Source organism: Carassius auratus, chromosome 37 (assembly GCF_003368295.1).
Source record: "Carassius auratus strain Wakin chromosome 37, ASM336829v1, whole genome shotgun sequence".
NCBI lineage: Eukaryota > Metazoa > Chordata > Actinopteri > Cypriniformes > Cyprinidae > Carassius > Carassius auratus.
This window is the reverse complement of record NC_039279.1, coordinates 13,086,771-13,106,181: the sequence shown is the minus strand read 5'-3', so window position 1 is coordinate 13,106,181 and position 19,411 is coordinate 13,086,771. Positions and strand designations below refer to the sequence as shown.

The following is a 19,411-nucleotide window of genomic DNA, read 5'->3' as shown; positions in this document are numbered from 1 at the left end:
AAATTGATTTAAAAAAAATCAAGTTTTTTTTTGTCCATATCGCACAGCACTACTTACAAGTCTATGAAAGTGAAAGCATGTCTCAACAGACTACTTTCAATAACATGTCCAACATATTGGGAATCTTAAATGTGCTGCTACGTGTCATGACTTTGAAATTGACTGGTGTCTCTCTTAAAATAATAATTTTTACTCTCTAAGGAGCAGTGCAAAAGATTTATTAAGTGTATTAATTACAATAAGTTTTGTGTCTTGATTTAACCCAAACAAAGAGTTTGTGCAGGTTTTATATAGGTAAATTTAAGAATTTTTATAAACGGTTTTAAGACCAAGTAAAGAAATTAAAGAATAAATTGAAAAGAACATAAATTTTCTCCAAATGTAAATGAGTTGTATTAGCAACACTTCAGTGTTTGAAAATACAACTTTTTGTATTTTTCAAAGTTTTGGTTACTTGCCACTGTCGCCTTTGGCTTGCGTAGTTGGGGACACTTGACTGATTTAATCAATTAACTGACTTTAGCTGGAAAAATTACACCGTTATTTTTTTGCATTATTGACAAACTATTTTCCTGTTTGACACTGTAAAGCTGTCTTGACAATCAGTATTGTATAAAGCGCTATACAAATAAAGATGACTTGACTAATCCATAAATATAATATAATAAATATAATCTTCGTATGGAGTCTTATCTCCACACCAAGTACTAACTGGTATTCTACAGGGCTCTGTACATGGACCACTCTTATTCCCTCTTTACCAATTCACCACAGCTCATTGCAACTTCTGTCAATCTTACACAGATGATACTCAATTAAAGTACTCTTTTCCACCTTCTGACAATCAGGTGTCCTAACCAATTAAATTATTAATTATAATTTATCATTTATCCCTTCATCATGAACAACCACATGCCACTGGTTCTTACTTCTCTTAACAAACCTAACTAAGGCCCCGTCCACACGGAGACGTGTTTCGCTGTATACGCATACTTTTTTGAGAGTGAAACTGATATTTTTTGAAACCGGGTCCCAGAGTGGATAAATTAGAAAAATCTGCCTTTGTATTTTCGTGTGGACATTTTCTGAAACGATGACATCATCAGCCCACATCTCGTCCCTAGTCAGACACCTCTACGTCACGTAACAGCAATAAAAACATAAACACACACTGAACGATTGTCTTTTTATTAACTAACATTAACACAGATGAATAAATTTATTGTTCCATGTTCGTTTGTGAACCACACGCAAGGTTTATGAGCATAGTCCTTGTCTTCTCCATTTTTAGTGTATATCTGTGGCAGAATTACAGCGCCACATGCTGATCTGGCATGTATACTACATCGTTTTGTGTGGACGTGGAAGTTTTTGAGACGAGAAAAAAAAAAAAAAGATCAGATATGGAAAGCTCTGGCTTCGTGTGGACGTAGCCTAAATGTACAAGCATGCTATACAATGTGTGTTATAATGGTTAAAAATGGTTCAAACAAATTAAAAGTTACATTGTTAACTAGATTCATATTTTATGTTTGTTACCGAAAGAACAGTCGAGAGCCTCCACCTGCGGCTACAGTGCTGATGTCAAGCTGTGGAGCCTGCAGTGTGATGCCAGAGATAGTTGCTTCAAACACGTGTTCATACTGTCCAGCGTATCGGCTCACGTCTGTAGATGTGCCTGTACAAACAAATCCTTCAACAATCTCTTTTCTGACTTTACTGCATGCTCAGCGTGAACAAATACAAACATAAAAGATATGTAATCAAAGGCACGATTTGTAGTGAATAACAACCTAAATTTTTGTCATTTCCTCAAACAAGACTGCAGAAGGCAATGTCTTAAACAACATGAGGGTAAGTAAATGATGATGGGAGTTTCATACTCGGATGAACCAGTCTATTAAACCTTCAGGAGATACATTTACACATCTCTCACCTCCCATGTCAAAACCAATGACGGGCTTATTTTCCATAAATCCATAACATGTGACAGCATAGCCCACGACTCCTCCAGCTGGACCAGAAAGTACTGCCCGAGAACCACAGAACTGCTCCATTGGTGTCAGCCCACCATCTGACTGCATGAATAACACATCCACATCCTGAGAGAGGGGGAGACGGGGTATTAAATTAGTAGAAATTAGGAGTACTTATAAAAGCTTGATAAAATAAACCTCACAGACATACCTTCAAGCCTCCTTTAAAGCCTTCAGAGAATTCAGTGAGGTAAAGGTGTATTTTAGGTGTGAGATAAGCATCAGCACAAACAGTGTACCCACGAGGCACTGCTCGCACCATGGGCATCACCTCACTGGAAAGAGACACCTGAGTGAAACCAAGACGCTTTGCCAAAGAGCCCACTGCCTTCTCATGTGCTGCCCATCTGAAACACACACCAACAGGAATGAGTAATATGCTTTCATTCAACATTATCAGATGTCTCAGTATGCTTTAATTCAGTGTTTTATATAATGCCACATTGGGCATACCTTCTGACACCCAGGTGTCCTCGTGACACTGCAATATGAGTTCTTGCACTTTGCAGTGTTTGTTTATATTGGTGTTTTACTGTTTTTACTTCCACCTTGATTGTAAGCAGTGTTTTGCAGATTAAGTGTACTAGTTAGACTAGCAGACCAAATTGTCTCTTGTTTCTATGTACTTTTAAATTACACCACATTAGATTATAGCGAGGCCTGAGTCAGTTGAAGTGGAAATATTTAGATTATTGGCATTAAATTGACAAGAATAAAAAAAATAATAATAATAATTGTTGAGAAACTTAATATAATTGTGAGTAATCTTAAGTTATTTAAACAATGAAACAGCAAAGTTATGTATGCATTCAATGATATTGACAAATTCGTCTACTGTGAAACAAGCTGTACTATTATGGAATCTTTGCATAGTTTTCTGTAAACAAACTTAAAATGTTGGACAAGAAAATATTAATACCACTACTATGAAAGTATTTAACTTTTAAAATGTTTATAATGAATTATATATAGGCCTGCATGATTTGGCCAACAATATATATTGCGATTATTTTGTTATATTGTTATGAACTGCTACTGCGTTATATTTATATTGCAACCTTTAAACTGTGATAAGACATATCACTATTGCTGAGACATTCAGACACAAAGAGCAAAGACTTTAACACTAATGGAAATGTGACTCTTAGGGGTGTTCACACTTAGGTTCACTCTTTACAAGAACCAACTAAAACTACTAAAGAGTACAATACTAATATTTACGTCTTAAATTCTTCCCTTTCTAATGTCAGAATATTTGTGAAATACCATGTCACAGAATAATGTTAGAAATTATATCAATTTGAATTAAGTTTGTTCAGCCATTTGTTTATTTTAATATTGCATTACATTCAATTTAATTAATTACTAGCTTTTCTTCTTGCAGTTTCCTTGTGAATATCAGACTGCTGAAGGCCATGATTGACTAATCAGAATCAAATATTCCAGTCATTTAATAAATACATCAAATGTATATAATGATCTATACACACGTGTAAGAATGGAGTAGCAGCACTGCTATACTGCTGATGCCTTTGGATTGCACACGTCTCAAATCCTGCTCCAGACGCTGAAGATCCAGTTCTTGCCACACCTCCAGACTTTCTCCAGTACTGCCTGAGCGAGAAAGAGATTCCATGCACGTGACATTACTGATACTTTCTGAGGTTGTATAAACCAATAAAACTTTCCTACGACATAAACATAAAATGTTAGTCTAGGTTTTATTAATTTTTATTTAATAATTTTTTATAAATAATACATAAAAGTCCTTTATTACAAAATACCAAAAAAATCTTAATCACCTTTCACTATTCGTTTGGGCTCATTTCTGGGTAGCTGACAGGATTCTTGTCTGAGAATAACCCTCTCCTCTACTTCAATCACCTCCTCGTACAGAACATCCGGCATACACACCTCCTAAAACAACAAACACTTTAATACAAACAACAACAAGACACTTGATTGTCTAAGTCTTTCATCAAAGCAACTTGAGAAATGGAAACAGGAATCATGGCAGACAGGGTTCCTGCAGGTTAGTTTGGGATGGCTAGGTAGTTAATATAGTTAGTTTGTGTTGTTCAGTAATTGACTTTATAATACCAAAAGCTGAATTAACTGCAATTTGTAAAAAATAACCTACTGTACTGTACACACTCACATGCACAAACAACCCAGCTCTTATTATAGAATTATCGTCTTGAGTTAAACTAAAAGCATTGCTAAAACTGCCAACTCAATTTTTTTATTTATATATTTTTACCTTTTTAACATTACCTCCAGGAAAATGAATCTACATTTGTATTGCACACATGTAGAATTTTATCTTCCCCAATAGCTTGGTACAACACCACACTATCACAACACTAGAATTCACTATTCAACATGTCAGAGTAAAACTATTCAGAAACCAGCAAAAAAAAAAAAAAAAAAACTAGGTAAATATAAATATCAAGCCTTTATTTTGGCCAAAAGAAATTGTCTAACTGAGACAACTTGCCCAGAGCCATCATTTATGAAAAATACCCTTGTCCTAGGAACAGTGTTAAACCTTTCTGTTAAAATGTAACTTCTCTTACTATATGTGGGTTAAATTTTTGACCAAGAGCTACAAACATGATGATACAGCAATTTTACAATGCAGAATTCACAAACTTGATTCCAATGTTAAACCAGATTTTTGAAACCAACATACAAAACCTCTACTAGAAAAGATAAGCTTTTATGACTCCAAACTATCCTAGGACATAAGTCCACTAAAGGAGAAGAGCATTTTCTCACCTGGCTTAATCTCTTCCGGCAAACATTCACATAATGAATCTCATATTGAATCTCACAATTGTAAAATCGCTTTTAATGAGCTTCTGCCTAAGATTTATTTCATGTTAGCTAACTGTATGATTCTATTATTTTGAACTGTTCACTTGAGGAATTGACATTGCCTGGATATGTTCACTTCTGATAAAATATCACTCTAAATTTAAATGCAGACACATGCATTTTCTACAAAGCTGCTTTGAAACAATGTGTATTGTGAAAACTTTTTATGATATAGCCCTTTAGGACAATTTCCCCATTGGACAATAAGACCCAGGCTCCCATTTTATGGTCTTCCAAAGCTAACAAAGCATACTTGGATTCCGCTCATTTGTGACCTTGATCGTTAACAAATGTTATAGCAGTTATTCGTGTTTTAAAGTGTCTTATTCTACAGTCAATTTTCTGGCAGGTCAAGCAGAAGAAACAGCTTGAAGGACAGCTTACTCTAATGGCCAAGCCTGAGCTCAGATAGTTGTGTAACATTGTGGACCGTCACTATAAGTAAGCTGCTAAATGACTAATTCTAACCAGTAGTGGAGTTTCATTTTTCATGTAATTTGTGTCGGTTTACGTACAGATCTGTTTTTGCTTACTTCTGTCAATTGAAAATCATTTACTTTACAAGCCCTTGGATTTTTTTCCCTGCCTGCACAAGTAGCAGTTGAGCGGTCTCTGTGGAGAGCATTACATTGGTTGGACTTACTGAACAAAAAATATGCTGTTTTACTGAATAAGGCGGTGGCTGCCATATCTGACAGAAATAGTTAAAGTAGTAAGTTGTTTTGAATTCAGACAGTGTTTCTGGAACACCTGTATTAAACTGAATGGACAGAGACCTTTCATTTGTGAACAAAATGAATGAGAATCTGATCACCAACTGATCTCCAAATGGGTCAGAATGAATCTTTTTAGTGAAAAGAATCGAAAGTTACTGGGATGAGTCTACATCGTCAGCACTACTCACCAGATCAAACAGGGCAGGTCGTGCTTGCGTGCCAATATGTAACAAGTCCCGAAATCCGCGTGTCACTAGCAGTGCTGTTCTCTCACCCTGTCGCTCCAGTAAGGCATTAGTCGCCACTGTGGTGCCCATCCGAATCCAGCCAATCTGAGTAGTGTCCAAGGGCTGATCTCGAGCAAAGCTCTGCCCCGTCTCCTGTTTAATTCATAAACCCAACAAACAAAAAGATTTCCATGCGATACTTGGGCAGAAATCTGTTCACTAGATTCTTATCTTCTATCATTCCCAGATCAAATCCATAACCACAAACTTAACTCTTTCCAATAAGCTTCTAAGTCAAAATATATTGATGTCTTCCTCCTTACCTCCTCCAGTACTCGGCGGATGCCCTCAGTAGGAGCGTCTCTGTAGTTCTGGGGGTCATGTGACAGCAGTTTTAGGACTCTCTCCCTACCATCAGGCAAGCGGGCGAACACATCTGTGAAGGTTCCTCCCCGATCAATCGCAAAATCAAACTTCCCTTTAGTTTCAGCCATGCTGGGATGGGAAACAGACTGTCATTGCAGTGAGCATTCACAAAAGTTTTGTAAACAAGACTCAGCAAGCTCACAAAGGCTATTTTATGAAGGCTGTGATACATCAAAAGAACAGCATTTATTTGAAATATAAAACATTATAAATGTCCTCTTTACTGTGACTTTGTTTAACCAATTTAACAAGTCCATGCTATTATTATAATAATTTTGTTGATTTTACTTACCCCAACAATTTTAAATGGTAGAATGAAAATCTGTCTTCAATTAGTAATTCTCATGTCATTCCAAATATGAATGATTTTATTTATTTTTTGAAAATGTCTCAGTGTTTTTTGTTTAACCATACGATTAAATTGAATGGGGTCCAGTACTGTTTGGAACCCAAATGTCATTCTTCGAAATATCTTCTTTTGTGTGTGTGTATGTTTTTCTCGAAGTGATGATAATAAACTTTAATCCGAAGCAAATTCTTTAAAAGGTAACGTTAAGTAAGTGAGGGACAGATATTCTTCCATGTCAAAATGAAATAAATTATGTTTGGAACGATCACTTCCAGTTAGAACCTTACAGTCTATGGTTAGAACGTACCTTTGCAAATAATTAATCAATAGTTATTCTGCAGACTACATTTCTTAAAAGCGTGTGAAAGAATAAACGCAAGCACAATCTCTTTGACCTTAACTAAACTACATCACACACATTGCAATGTTTGTCATTATAACGGTGCGCGCATGCACACATACTGCTACTAACACTATTATTTAGCGCTGTTGTACTTACACTTCAGACGATGAAAAATAAGACAGGAACAAACCCTCTTCTTCTCTTGTTGCAACGTTTACCACTACCGTGGTGAAGCTTCACTCCACCAATCAGATGCGAGTAAAGTTCAGCACCGCCTCTGCTAGACCGCCCCCGCCTCCGCCTTCTGAGATATCACGTGACTAAGCCCGCGCTCTCACATACCTGGCTCGTCACACGCGTGATTGCGTAAAAAGCCGAATAGTTGAGCCTCCTAAAAAGCGATAACTTTAGTTCACCCATTACAAACCGTAAACTGTTAAGCATAAAATACAATTATATAATGTTTTCCTATGTGTTTTGGCCAATATATCCCATTCGGATCTAATTGTTTTAAGTCACCTTGTAATTGTAATATTTTATTTTCAAGTAGAAATTATTTAATTTACTCCCCTCATGTACATTTGATTTAAAGCATATTTACATTGCACTAAATAGTTTGTCAGAACCATAGACTGTATAAAAACAGAACATGAAATTAGTCGCCAAACATGGGTTTCATGTAACCAAAGTTCCTGTCTATACAGTATAGCTTGCATTCGATTTGCATTTACTGTATTTTCATTTAATTAGCTCATTAAGTGCACCAAAAATTATTTGCATTTTTGTATTCCCAAATAATTTCCTATGGCGGTAGATTTAACACAATTTTGGCAATCAATGGGTGACACCCATAGACTGTATAAAAACAGGTGACACCCAGTCTATGGTGACACCACACATTAATATTGCCATCTGTCGACTCTTTTGAGGAATACATTTTGACAAACATATACCATTTTCAGTTGTTTATGCTTACTGGTTTTTTTATCCTCAGTGCCCTTCAAACCCTTATATCTGGTATCGTTTGAAGAAAAAAAGTTTACTTTATTTAACATTGTAGGCCGTCTTTCAGCCAATCAGCGGCAAAGTATCTTGTTGTCATGACAACAAATTGGCGCTTGTTGGAGCTGCCCTTTGTTGCCTTCTCATTAGAACTGTGCAGAAGATTTTTATTCTATGGTGTCACAGACTACTTTTATGTCTGTAGAACTCCAGATTGAACTGAGTGAGTCTCGCGTTGGACGCTATAGAGATAAGTGAAGTTTACTGAAGCTGATAATATAGAAACGAGAAAACATACAGAAATTTACTGTAAAAACACCTGATTGTCCAAGAAGTATTTATACTTAAATTATTGATGTTATTTTCTTAAACTATTGTTTACTGTTTTCTTCTGTTTAAACAACAAACTAGAGCTTTTGAATAAAGGCGAAAAGATGCCTGAATCTTTCCTGAGAAAAATTGGTTGTTAGTATAAAACTTACAATTTAAATATTTTTGTTCATATTAAAACAGCAAACTGCAAATTTGAACATGGAAAGCTGCCTGAATCTTTCTTGGGATGATTTTCGATTTCAGGTAAGAAAGTAGTTATTTTTAAGTTGTTAAGAGAACTTATAATTAACTATATGATTTTGTGTGTGTGTGTGTGTGTGTGTGTGTGTGTGTGTGTGTGTGTTTTGTGTTGAAACAAATAAACAAACTGCAACATCTGAATGAAGGGAAAAGCAGCCTGTATCTTTCTTGTGATGATTTTTAATATCAGGTAAGAAAAAGTACAAATATTTAAATTGTTAATAGTACTCATAATTAACTATATTGCTGTGTGTGTGTGTTTTGTATTGAAACAAAACAAACTGCAACATCTGAATGAAGATGGAAAGCAGCCTAAATCTTTCTTGGAATGATTTTCAATTTTAGGTAAGAAAAAGTACTTATTTTTATGTTGTTAACAGAGCTCATAATTAACTATATTGTTGTTGTTGTTGTTGTGTGTGTGTGCTTTTCTAATGAAAAAAAAAAAATCTGATGAAAGTGCAAAGCGGCCTGAATCACTCTTGGGATGGTTTTCAATTTCAGGTAAGAAAAAGTACTTATTTTTAAATTGTTAACAGTACTCATAATTTACTATATTGTTTTTGTTGTGTGTGTATGTGTGTATTTTGTGTTGAAACAAACTACAACATTTGAATGAAGGGGAAAGCAGCCTGAATCTTTCTTGGGATGATTTTAATTTCAGGTAAGAAAAAGTACTTATTTTTAAATTGTTACTAGTACTCAAAATTGACTATATTGTTGTGTGCGTGTTTTTTAGTGAAACAAAATAAACAAACTACAACATTTGAATGGGAAAGCAGCCTGAATATTTCTTTAAATAATTTTCAGTTTCAGGTAAGAAAAAGTACTTTTTATTTCGTTTGTCAATAGAACTCATAATTAACTGTATTGTGTTTTGTGTTTGTGTGTGTATCTGTGTGTGTGCGCGCTTCTATTGAGAAAAAAACAATCAGAATGAAGATGGAAAGCAGCCTGAATCTTTCTTTGGATGATTTTCGATTTTAGGTAAGAAAAAGTACTTATTTGTAAGTTGTTAATATAACTCATAATTAACTGTTTTGTTTGTTCTTTGTGTGTGTGTATTTTGTATCGAAACAAACAACAACATCTGAATAAAGGGAAAAGCGGCCTGAATATTTCTTGGGATGATTTTCAATTTCAGGTAAGAAAAAGTACTTATTTTTATGTTATTAACAGAATTCATAATTAACTACTGTATATTGTTGTGTGTGTTTCATACTGAAACAAAACAAACAAACTGCAACATCTGAATGAAGGGGAAAGCAGCCTGTATCTTTCTTGGGATGATTTTAGATTTCAGGTAAGAAAAAGTACTTACTTTTAGTTTGTTAATAGAACTCATAATTAACTTTTTCATTTGTATTGAAAGAAAAAAATTGCAACATTTGAATGGACCATGGAAATTGGACCAAATCATTCCTCAGGCAAGAAAAATAACCTATTTTGAGGTTGTTAATAGAATTCATAAATGCTATTGTGTTTTTGTTTGTTTGTTTGTTTGTTTGTTCCTTTTTATGTATTGAAACTGCAAATTTTGTATGAAAATGGAAAGCATTTTGAACTATTATATGGCATTAACCCTATAAAGTCTGTCTCAATTTTGATATGTGAACTAAGACCTCTAAATGATCAATCAGCATGATCAGAAATGGGAGGTGATGTGGAGAGACACAAGGAGACAAAGGAATTGTTGAATAAAGCTGGTATTTTTGTTTTCTTTGCTTACGAAAAGTATTCTTGTCACTTCATAACATTAAAGTTGAACCACTGATGGCAGATGGACTATTCTGATGATGTCTTTCATACTTTTCTGGACCTTGACAGTGTAACTAACTTGGCAGTCTATGGGACAGTCACAGGCCTCCTTGTTTTCATCCAAAATATCTTAAATTGTGTTCCAAAGACGAAAAAAGCTTTTACAGGAAACTGATGAGTGAATTCAGACACTGATCAACAGCTGCTGTTAATGAGTAGAATCAATGAAGAAGAAAAAAACAAGTACATGAAATACAACTGACTTCAGCCACAGCCTTAGATGAAATCAACTGAAGATTTAAACAATCAACAAACAGCTTTACCAACTTCACTCATTACTTACCAGACTGACTTTATTTCTGTCAGATCAGAGATCAACAGATCTCTACAGAGATTTAGATGATAATGTTACTGTTTCGTTTGATGTCACCATTGTGGAGATCAGTGTTTGCTTTAGTTGGGCTCCTGACCCTTGACTTTTCATAGTCAAGTGATTATGGCTGTTTCTGTCATGCATTATCTACTAGACTGAATGTTGCTATAGTACTCAAATATTAATTTGGTGTTGAAATATGTGAGTGAGTTACACAATTTTCTGTTTCTTCAATTTTATAAGAAGATTGAGCAGTAATGTAATAACCAGAACATACGGTTTTAACAACAGTTTGAGTTTTAAATATTTTGAGAAGCAGTGTCCACAACACTCAAAGAGAGACATCAACAATCAGCATATGAATCTCAACAGTGGTGACAATCAAAAGGTTCATGATGCAATGCATGCTGGGTACCAGCACAGGATATATGCCCCTGAATTGTTCACTTATTTTCTTGAATTCTTATGTGCTTATAATTTTGCTTTTGTCTTAAGTTTTAGTAGCATTTTTTGTGAAGTTCAGAACTTATCTGTTTATTTATTTTGTGGATTGTCAACATTTTTGTGATTCATACGCTGATTTTTGATATTTCTGTGTAAATTTCAGCAAAGGTTTTTTTTTTGAATGAGTAAAATTTTCTTAACAGTGTTTCATAATTTAAGGCTCAGCAGTGTTTCTTATTTGGATGTAATATTCAATAAGAGAAGGGACATGGGACTGGATCAGAAATAATAGACTGTTTGTTCTTGTCAATCTATAAACAACAATACCAGATTTATTTCTTCTGTTGATTTTTTTTTTGTTGGCTACAATAAGTTCCAAAGATGCATTGTTACAGTATGTACAAAAAAAAAAAAAAAAAAAAAAAAAACTTAGTTGTTGAAACACTGATCTCCGTCATGTGAGAAAGAAAAAACACCTAAACCTATTTAACTCTCAATAAGATCTTCTGTAGACATCTGACAGAAATAAAGTCAGTCTGGTTAGTAATGTGAATCTGGTGAAGCTGTTTTAGAAGTTGTTTAATCAGATCTTGAGAGATTTCATGAATTCAAGGCTGTGGTTGAAATCATTTGTAGAACTTGTGTTTCTCTTTCCTTTAGTGATTCTGTTTTTAAATAGCAGGTGTTCAACACTAATGCTCAATCATCAATTAATCACAGAATTATCTCATAAACTTCAATAATTCAGTGTTACTCAAACACTCTGTATTGTGCACACATTATAAGTGTTCACTTAAAACTGAGGATTTTGTTGTGGGGTTTAAAGGGTTAAAGATTTAAGATGAAGAATAATTTAACAGTAATAAACTGTAATTAATTTACAGGAAACAAACTTTAGAAAAACAGTTATTTACTGGCACCCCTGCTGCCAGTAAATAACTGTTTTTCTACAGTTTGTTGCCGTAAATTAATGGTTGCCAGCAAAAAAGTATTTTTCTACAGTTTGTTGCCGTTAAGTCAAGGAAAAACAGTAATACACTGTAAAATGTAAATGTCAGATTTACCAAATGAAAAAAAAGTTAATTTAACTAAAACATTTGTGAACATCCATACAAAAAAAAATTATGCAAAGTCATACACTGATAATGAGAGTAAATACTGAACTCTACTGTATTAATGTGTGTTTGCACAAGAGAGATCTGTTAGATTAATGTAGTTTTGTTGTTCACCATTGTGCTGGAGAGTACAGCCTCTGCTTCAGTCAATGATGAGCCACAATTTCTGATCTTTTGTTGCTTTATATAAAGACAGTAAATTTGGATTCTCCTGATACAGCGGTGATCTCTGTGTTAAGTATTTCAGCACATACGTGTGAGCTGCAGTGATTCGAGTAAAAGTCATGCATTAAGTTACTTTACTATAACACATTAAGTGTTTGCAGTTTTATATTAAGAAATATTCCTTCTCAGTGGACTCAAATGAAAGAAGTTCATAGTACTAACATCGTATGAATGCTAGTTTTTTTTTTTTCGAACTGTTTGAAGCAGTGGGAGTGGAGTTAATTTCCATGGTGAAATGTACGATAAAATACTGTAAAAAAAATGAAGAGTGGTAAATTAATGGTTGAGAGTTGTAAATTAACAGTACTTTACTGGCACCCCTACTGACAGTAAATTACTGTTATTTAATGGCACAATTTTTTACAGTGTAGGTGTGACGTAAGTCAGAGTAAATTTATCTCTTTTTTTTTGAGTGGTTTATCCTTTTAAAGCCCATTTATTTTAACGATAACTGACATTTAGTTTATATCTGTCACAATACAGAAGGAGACCACAAGAGAGGTGAACAAGGTTCATGACGTGTTTATTTACAGATCTTAACATTTGAGAAGCGAAGGTGAGCAAGCAGTAAGCATAGATCTATATATAGACTTGTAGATTTAGCTCTGTAGCATTAACAGTTCTTTCCGTTTCCTTTGCAGATCCATCAAAAGGGATTCTCAGGATGATGATGATAATGATGAGGGAAAGAACCCTAATTAAATAGAATAATTCTAGCAGCAGGTGATGGAGTCAGGAGTCGTGTTGAAACTTAAAGACTAGAGAAAGTTTTTTTTACAAAATGAGATTTAAGACATTATAAATGAAAAGATGTCCTTTCATTATTGCTTGGTCCTTTTTCACTTTTTCAACTTTAGTCTGTAATGTTGTTGTTTAAGCATAAAAAAGATCTCCAAAGTTACAAAGCTCAAAGTCCAATTTAAAAATGATATTTTATTTAACCTAAAAACTTTTCAAAAACTACAACGAATGACTAGTTTGGACTACAATGCATATTTTCCGGGATTTGTGATATCACAAATACCAATGAATGGGGTTAGACCTTGTTGAGCTGTTATCACTATGTTGCAGATACACTAGCTTTCCCAAGGCAGATGTAGTTGGAGTGGTTATAATCATCCGGTTTTGAATTGCGAATTTTTTTTTTGATTTGGCAAACATTGAAACATTGAAGTTTGCAGGTGTCTGTGGTAAGGGGCATAACATTTCCCGACCCGTTGAAAGGTGTCAATCTCAACACACATTGACCCAGCTAACCGATCACAGCACATTTTATATTTCAGAAGGCGGGCCTTCATTTGAAAAGACGTGTAAAAAATAATGTTTTTAAACAACCTATATGAGAGCGTGTGAAATAGTGCTACAAATAAAACATCTGAACATGACAGAAACAGCAAAGGGGCTGAAAGAGACTCAATTTCACTGTCTGACAGCAGGTGGCTCTTATGAAACAGCAGCAATAAATTGTTTCCATGGTTACTGCTGTAAACAAAGCAGGCTGCCCAGCCTGCCCTTATGAACACCGCTATAAAGGCACAATGTGACACTGTGTCTACACTGACGTTTTCATATTGTGTCGAGAACCCGAAGCATAGATGTTTCCAAACACTGCTCCGAAGTGTGATTTGAATCACCCATGTCACATGAATAAGGCTTTTCGAAACACCCGTGTCATGTGACTAAGGCGAATCAAATCATTGGGGCGTTTCACAAGTGTTTCATGAACCAAATCTGTTTTTGATCCTCAAGATCGTGAACAAACAAGTGGAGTTAATGCAGCAGAACAATGAATATATTTAAATAAAAATCTTAACGAACTAGTCAATCTTTCGTTCGTTATCTGGCTCGGCTCGGTTCATCTTCAGTTCTCTCTTCACAGCAGTTCAGTCAGTGTACTGTTTGAGTAAATGAATTACTCTGGGATATTGGTTTATTTTGACTCAGAGGGAGTGTCAGCCACATTAAAAAAAGTTATAAGCTTAAGTCATTTGTGGATTAATGCTTATTGGAGACGCAAACCGTTTCAAACGATTCAGTTCGATTTGGTGAACTGTTCAAGAAGATCCGGTTACATCGAGTGATTCGTTTGTGAACCGTACATCACTAAACTGCAGTGTTTTGAACGGTCTCACAACAGACCCAGAAGAGAAGACAATGCTGAATAAAGTCATAGTTTTTGCTATTTTTGGACCAAAATTTATTTTCAATGCTTCAACAATTTTTAACTGACCCTCTGATGTCACATGGACTACTTTGAATGAAGGAGAAAGCAGCCTGGATCTTTCTTAGGATGATTTTCGATTTCAGGTAAGAATTTTTTTTTAAAAAGATTTAGTTTGTTAATAGAACTCATAATTAAGCATTTTATTTGTATTGAAAGAAAAAAATGGGAAAATTTGAATAGAATTTCGAACTAATTCTAAAATATCTTGAACTGTGTTCCAAAGATAAACTTAGGTCAGAGAGCTGCATGGGTCCGATTTTGTAAATCCGCCCCCGCCCATACCCGCAGTGCTTAAAACCGCACCCGACCTGTTTTCCATTTTTTTCGAATTTTATTGCCAGGTCATACAGAAGTTATTTACGGAAAACTCTTTTTAAAAGATATTTGTTTTTTATACATTTTATCTTAATTTTGATCAATGTTTTATCAATCAATTGCCCGTATTTAATAAATAAGAAGCAAATATATAGCAGACAATGTAATAACCTTAGTGTAATTGACAGAATTACAAAAAAAAATTGCTACCTAAAAGTTAAATATTTTTTGTGTCACGCATGCATGCATGCATGCATGTCTATTTCCCTCATATTAAATATAAAACGCATGTGGACTGATATTTTTCCAATTGAACTCCTTAATGGAGTATATAAACAGATGTTTCAATATATTGGTATTAAATGCATTTTCTGAGAATTTATATTTCACGTTTTTACTACAAATGTCGAAATAGGTGCTCTTTGGTCCATCAGTGCTTGAGTCACTGATCACATTAGAATAAAATATCTCATAATAAAATACAAAATTGACTGATTTATGAATGTATATGCACAGTTCCCATCAGTCGGAAATACAGATAAATGCTTTAATTTTTGTATTATTGATCCTGAAAGAAAACAGAACAACAAAAGACCGGACCATACCACCGTCTGAGGTTGTGCTTCAAGTCGAATGCACCCATTTTTAAATCGTTCACAGATGAGCATCAGGAGAGGCGGATATATATAAGGATAACAAAAACAATGGAAAAGAACAGCTGGCTGATCTTTTACGTCTGTTAACTACTAATGCAGCCATTCGTGCAGTTGTGATTTTTTTTTTAAAGTGGAATGTAGGCCTAATTTTACGTTTGCACGTGACTGTTTTGAACCCGTGTTTAGACCCGTGTTTCCCCTGTGTCCGACCCGCACCCATATCCGACACTGTTGGATATTTTTCACCTGTTTCAGCTAAATTTGCTGGTCACCTGTACCTGCGGGTACCCGAACCCGTGCAGGACTCTAACGTAGGTCTCACGGGTTTGGAACGACATGAGAGTGAGTTATTAATGAGATAATTTCGATTTTTGGGTGAACTAACCCTTTAACCTTCTGGACTAGTTGAATACACGTAGGAATCATTGGGACATTCTAAAGCACTTAACGTGAAATTATGTGGCTTAATGCATTAAAGCAGCATTTTACAAAGACCAAACTCAGTAAACAAATTATTAATAAAGCATTCAAAAAAAAAAAATAAAAAAAATAAATGGGGTTGTCGGGGGTACACTGAAAAAAGTAATAAGTAAATTTACTTAATTTTTATTTGGCAAGTTTTTGCACAAGCATTTTTCAAGTAAATTTAACACATTTGGAAATTAAGTAAATTTACTTAACTAAGTTAAGTAAAAAAAAAAAAATAATAATAATAAGTACATTTTATTGAGTAAATTTTAATTAAATAATATTAAATTAATGTATTTAGCAGACGCTTTTATCCAAAGCAACTTACAGTGCATTCAGGCTAACAATTTTCACCTATCATGTGTTCCCGGGGAATCAAACCCCCAACCTTGTGCTTTCTAATGCAATGTTCTACCACTGAGCTACAGGAACACTTCAAGATCTTGTGACAAATAAGTGAAAATTTCACTTACTTACTTTTTTATTTAGGAAAAGTTTTTACACTAACAAAAAACCCGAAACAGATATTCTAGAAATTTCTAAATGTAAAATATTTTTTTTTTCAAAACAGTTTTATCAAATGAGGGTAAATAAGTCTCTCACTTCTGTCCCTTTAAACCAGTTTACAGCAAAGACAGCACGAAGAACTGGATGCACATGATAAATATTCTGCAATTAAGAAAACAGACAAAAGAAATTGCACTGTAAAACCCGATAAGTAAACTTTACTCAAACCGTTTGAGTAAACAGATTGCCTTGATTTAAACCATGTAAGTTTTAAAACTTTGCATTCAAGTAATTAAGTGATTAACTAAGTGCTGATTGAGAATTAGTGATGAACAGCTGCTGTTAACAAACAGAATCACTGAAGAAAAGAGAAACACAAGAACTACTACAACTGACTTCAGACACAGCCTTAGATGAAATCAACTGAAATAAAATACATGAAATTTCTCAAGATCTGATTACACAACCCCACAAACAGCATCACCAGCTCCACTTATTAATAACCAGACTGACTTTATTTCTGTCAGACGTCTACAGAAGATCTTATTGAGAATGAACTAAGGTTTAGATGTTGATTTATTGTTTAATTTGAAGTAACCATGTTAGAGATCAGTGTTTGCTTTAGTTGGGCTCTTGACCCTGGATTTCTGTCTTAGTCTTTTCTTTGGCTGTTATAACCGTGTGTTTTTAAAACACATTTGTTATAACTCAAAAGCCCAGAAGAAAAGCCATCAGGCGTTAACCTGTACCTAGGTGTAGGTTGTTATACTTTATATTAGTGATGATAATCATCAATTATTTATATGTATGGCGTCTAAAGAAGTAGGTGTTGTGTAATTCGTTGAAGTGATTCTAGTAAAAGTGATATTACGAGCCAGTGATTCTGGGATAATCAGTTAATATAAAAATGACTTTCTACACATTTTTGTACACATACATTTTTCTTCTATGCTAGTAGTTGGTCAAACACAGACATCAATAATCAGAATATGAACCTCTACAATGGTGACGAAAATAACATGCTGCAATACATTCTGGGTACTATTGTAGTACAAAACTCATCCATGGCTCCCAGGATGCTCTGCAGCATTTTTTTATGATCACCATTGTTGACGTTCATATGCTGATTATGGATGTCTTTGTGTGACTGTTTGATACCATAGAAGTCTAAACTGTTTGAAAAATCATTCATATTAACTGATTATCACAGAACCACTTGCTCTAACACAACACCTATTTCATCAGAGATTAGACTCCGCACAGTTCCATAATTGATGATTATCATCACCGATATAAAGTATAACAATCTACACCTAGGTACAGGTTAACGCCTGATGGCTTTTCTTCTGGGCTTTTGAGTTATAACAAATGTGTTTTAAAAACACACGGTTATAACAGCCAAAGAAAAGACTAAGACAGAAATCAAGGGTTAAGGAGCCCAACTAAAGCAAACACTGATCTCTAACATGGTTACTTCAAATGAAACAATAAATCAACATCTAAACCTTAGTTCATTCTCAATAAGATCTTCTGTAGACGTCTGACAGAAATAAAGTCAGTCTGGTTATTAATAAATGGAGCTGGTGATGCTGTTTGTGGGGTTGTGTAATCAGATCTTGAGAGATTTCATGTATTTTATTTCAGTTGATTTCATCTAAGACTGTGTCTGAAGTCAGTTGTAGTAGTTCTTGTGTTTCTCTTTTCTTCAGTGATTCTGTTTGTTAACAGCAGCTGTTCATCACTAATTCTCAATCAGCACTTAGTTAATCACTTAATTACTTGAATGCAAAGTTTTAAAACTTACATGGTTTAAATCAAGGCAATCTGTTTACTCAAACGGTTTGAGTAAAGTTTACTTATCGGGTTTTACAGTGCAATTTCTTTTGTCTGTTTTCTTAATTGCAGAATATTTATCATGTGCATCCAGTCCTTCGTGCTGTCTTTGCTGTAAACTGGTTTAAAGGGACAGAAGTGACTTATTTACCCTCATTTGATAAAACTGTTTTGAAAAAAAATATTTTACATTTAGAAATTTCTAGAATATCTGTTTCGGGTTTTTTGTTAGTGTAAAAACTTTTCCAAAATAAAAAAGTAAGTAAGTGAAATTTTCACTTATTTTTGTCACAAGATCTTGAAGTGTTCCTGTAGCTCAGTGGTAGAACATTGCATTAGCAAGTGCAAGGTTTGGGGGTTTGATTCCCCGGGAACACATGATAGGTGAAAATTGTTAGCCTGAATACACTGTAAGTTGCTTTGGATAAAAGTGTCTGGTAAATGCATTAACTTAATATTATTTAATTAAAATTTACTCAATAAAATATACTTATTGTTTTTTTTTTTTTTACTTGACTTAGTTAAGTAGATTTACTTAATTTCCAAATGTGTTAAATTTACTTGAAAAATGCTTGTGCAAAAACTTGCCAAATAAAAATTAAGTAAATTTACTTATTACTTTTTTCAGTGTATGTCACAATCATCACTGGTCGGTAGAAATCAAATTTTCTAGTAATTTATCAATTTCATGACAGATCACATAAGTAACAATAATAGTCTTGTCATATGTTAATAAAACAATACTGATCCTTTTCATTTTCTTTCTCATACTCTGATGATATTAAATAATCACATTTTCAATAATTATTAAATTCATAATTAATTCTTCTATCTGATCCTCCCATTGTGGATAATCAACCCAATTCAGTGGGTTGTTCGTCTGTTAGCCTAAAGATTATCTTAATTTAGCAAAACAGTCATTTCAGGGACATGTCAAATTACAG

At 34.2% G+C, this 19,411-nt stretch overlaps 1 protein-coding gene and 2 long non-coding RNA genes across 4 annotated transcripts in view; 2 read left to right on the top strand and 1 right to left on the bottom strand.

The window, feature by feature from the left end:
- Positions 1-7,233, bottom strand: part of oplah (5-oxoprolinase, ATP-hydrolysing) — a 47,634-nt gene extending 40,401 nt beyond the window's left edge. The window contains exons 1-8 of one of the 2 annotated variants that reach the window (XM_026222902.1): positions 7,131-7,233; positions 6,180-6,351; positions 5,818-6,009; positions 3,839-3,953; positions 3,527-3,650; positions 2,188-2,383; positions 1,937-2,102; positions 1,540-1,678 (exon numbers count right to left, since the gene is read on the bottom strand). In XM_026222902.1, the coding sequence (XP_026078687.1) occupies positions 1,540-1,678; positions 1,937-2,102; positions 2,188-2,383; positions 3,527-3,650; positions 3,839-3,953; positions 5,818-6,009; positions 6,180-6,350 (1,103 nt within the window). In that variant the 5' untranslated portion in view covers position 6,351; positions 7,131-7,233. Of the gene's footprint in view, positions 1-1,539; positions 1,679-1,936; positions 2,103-2,187; positions 2,384-3,526; positions 3,651-3,838; positions 3,954-5,817; positions 6,010-6,179; positions 6,352-6,574; positions 7,052-7,130 lie in introns of those variants that run through there. The other variant, XM_026222903.1, reaches the window with a different exon arrangement.
- Positions 7,234-8,138: 905 nt separating this feature from the next.
- Positions 8,139-9,053, top strand: LOC113056549 (uncharacterized). The gene is made up of 5 exons (XR_003277709.1): positions 8,139-8,199; positions 8,490-8,552; positions 8,696-8,739; positions 8,850-8,894; positions 9,010-9,053. It is a non-coding gene; the product is annotated as an uncharacterized LOC113056549 (long non-coding RNA).
- A 367-nt stretch (positions 9,054-9,420) lies between these two features.
- On the top strand, positions 9,421-13,222 carry LOC113056548 (uncharacterized). The gene is made up of 3 exons (XR_003277708.1): positions 9,421-9,852; positions 12,948-13,020; positions 13,106-13,222. It is a non-coding gene; the product is annotated as an uncharacterized LOC113056548 (long non-coding RNA).
- The last annotated feature ends 6,189 nt before the right edge of the window (positions 13,223-19,411 follow it).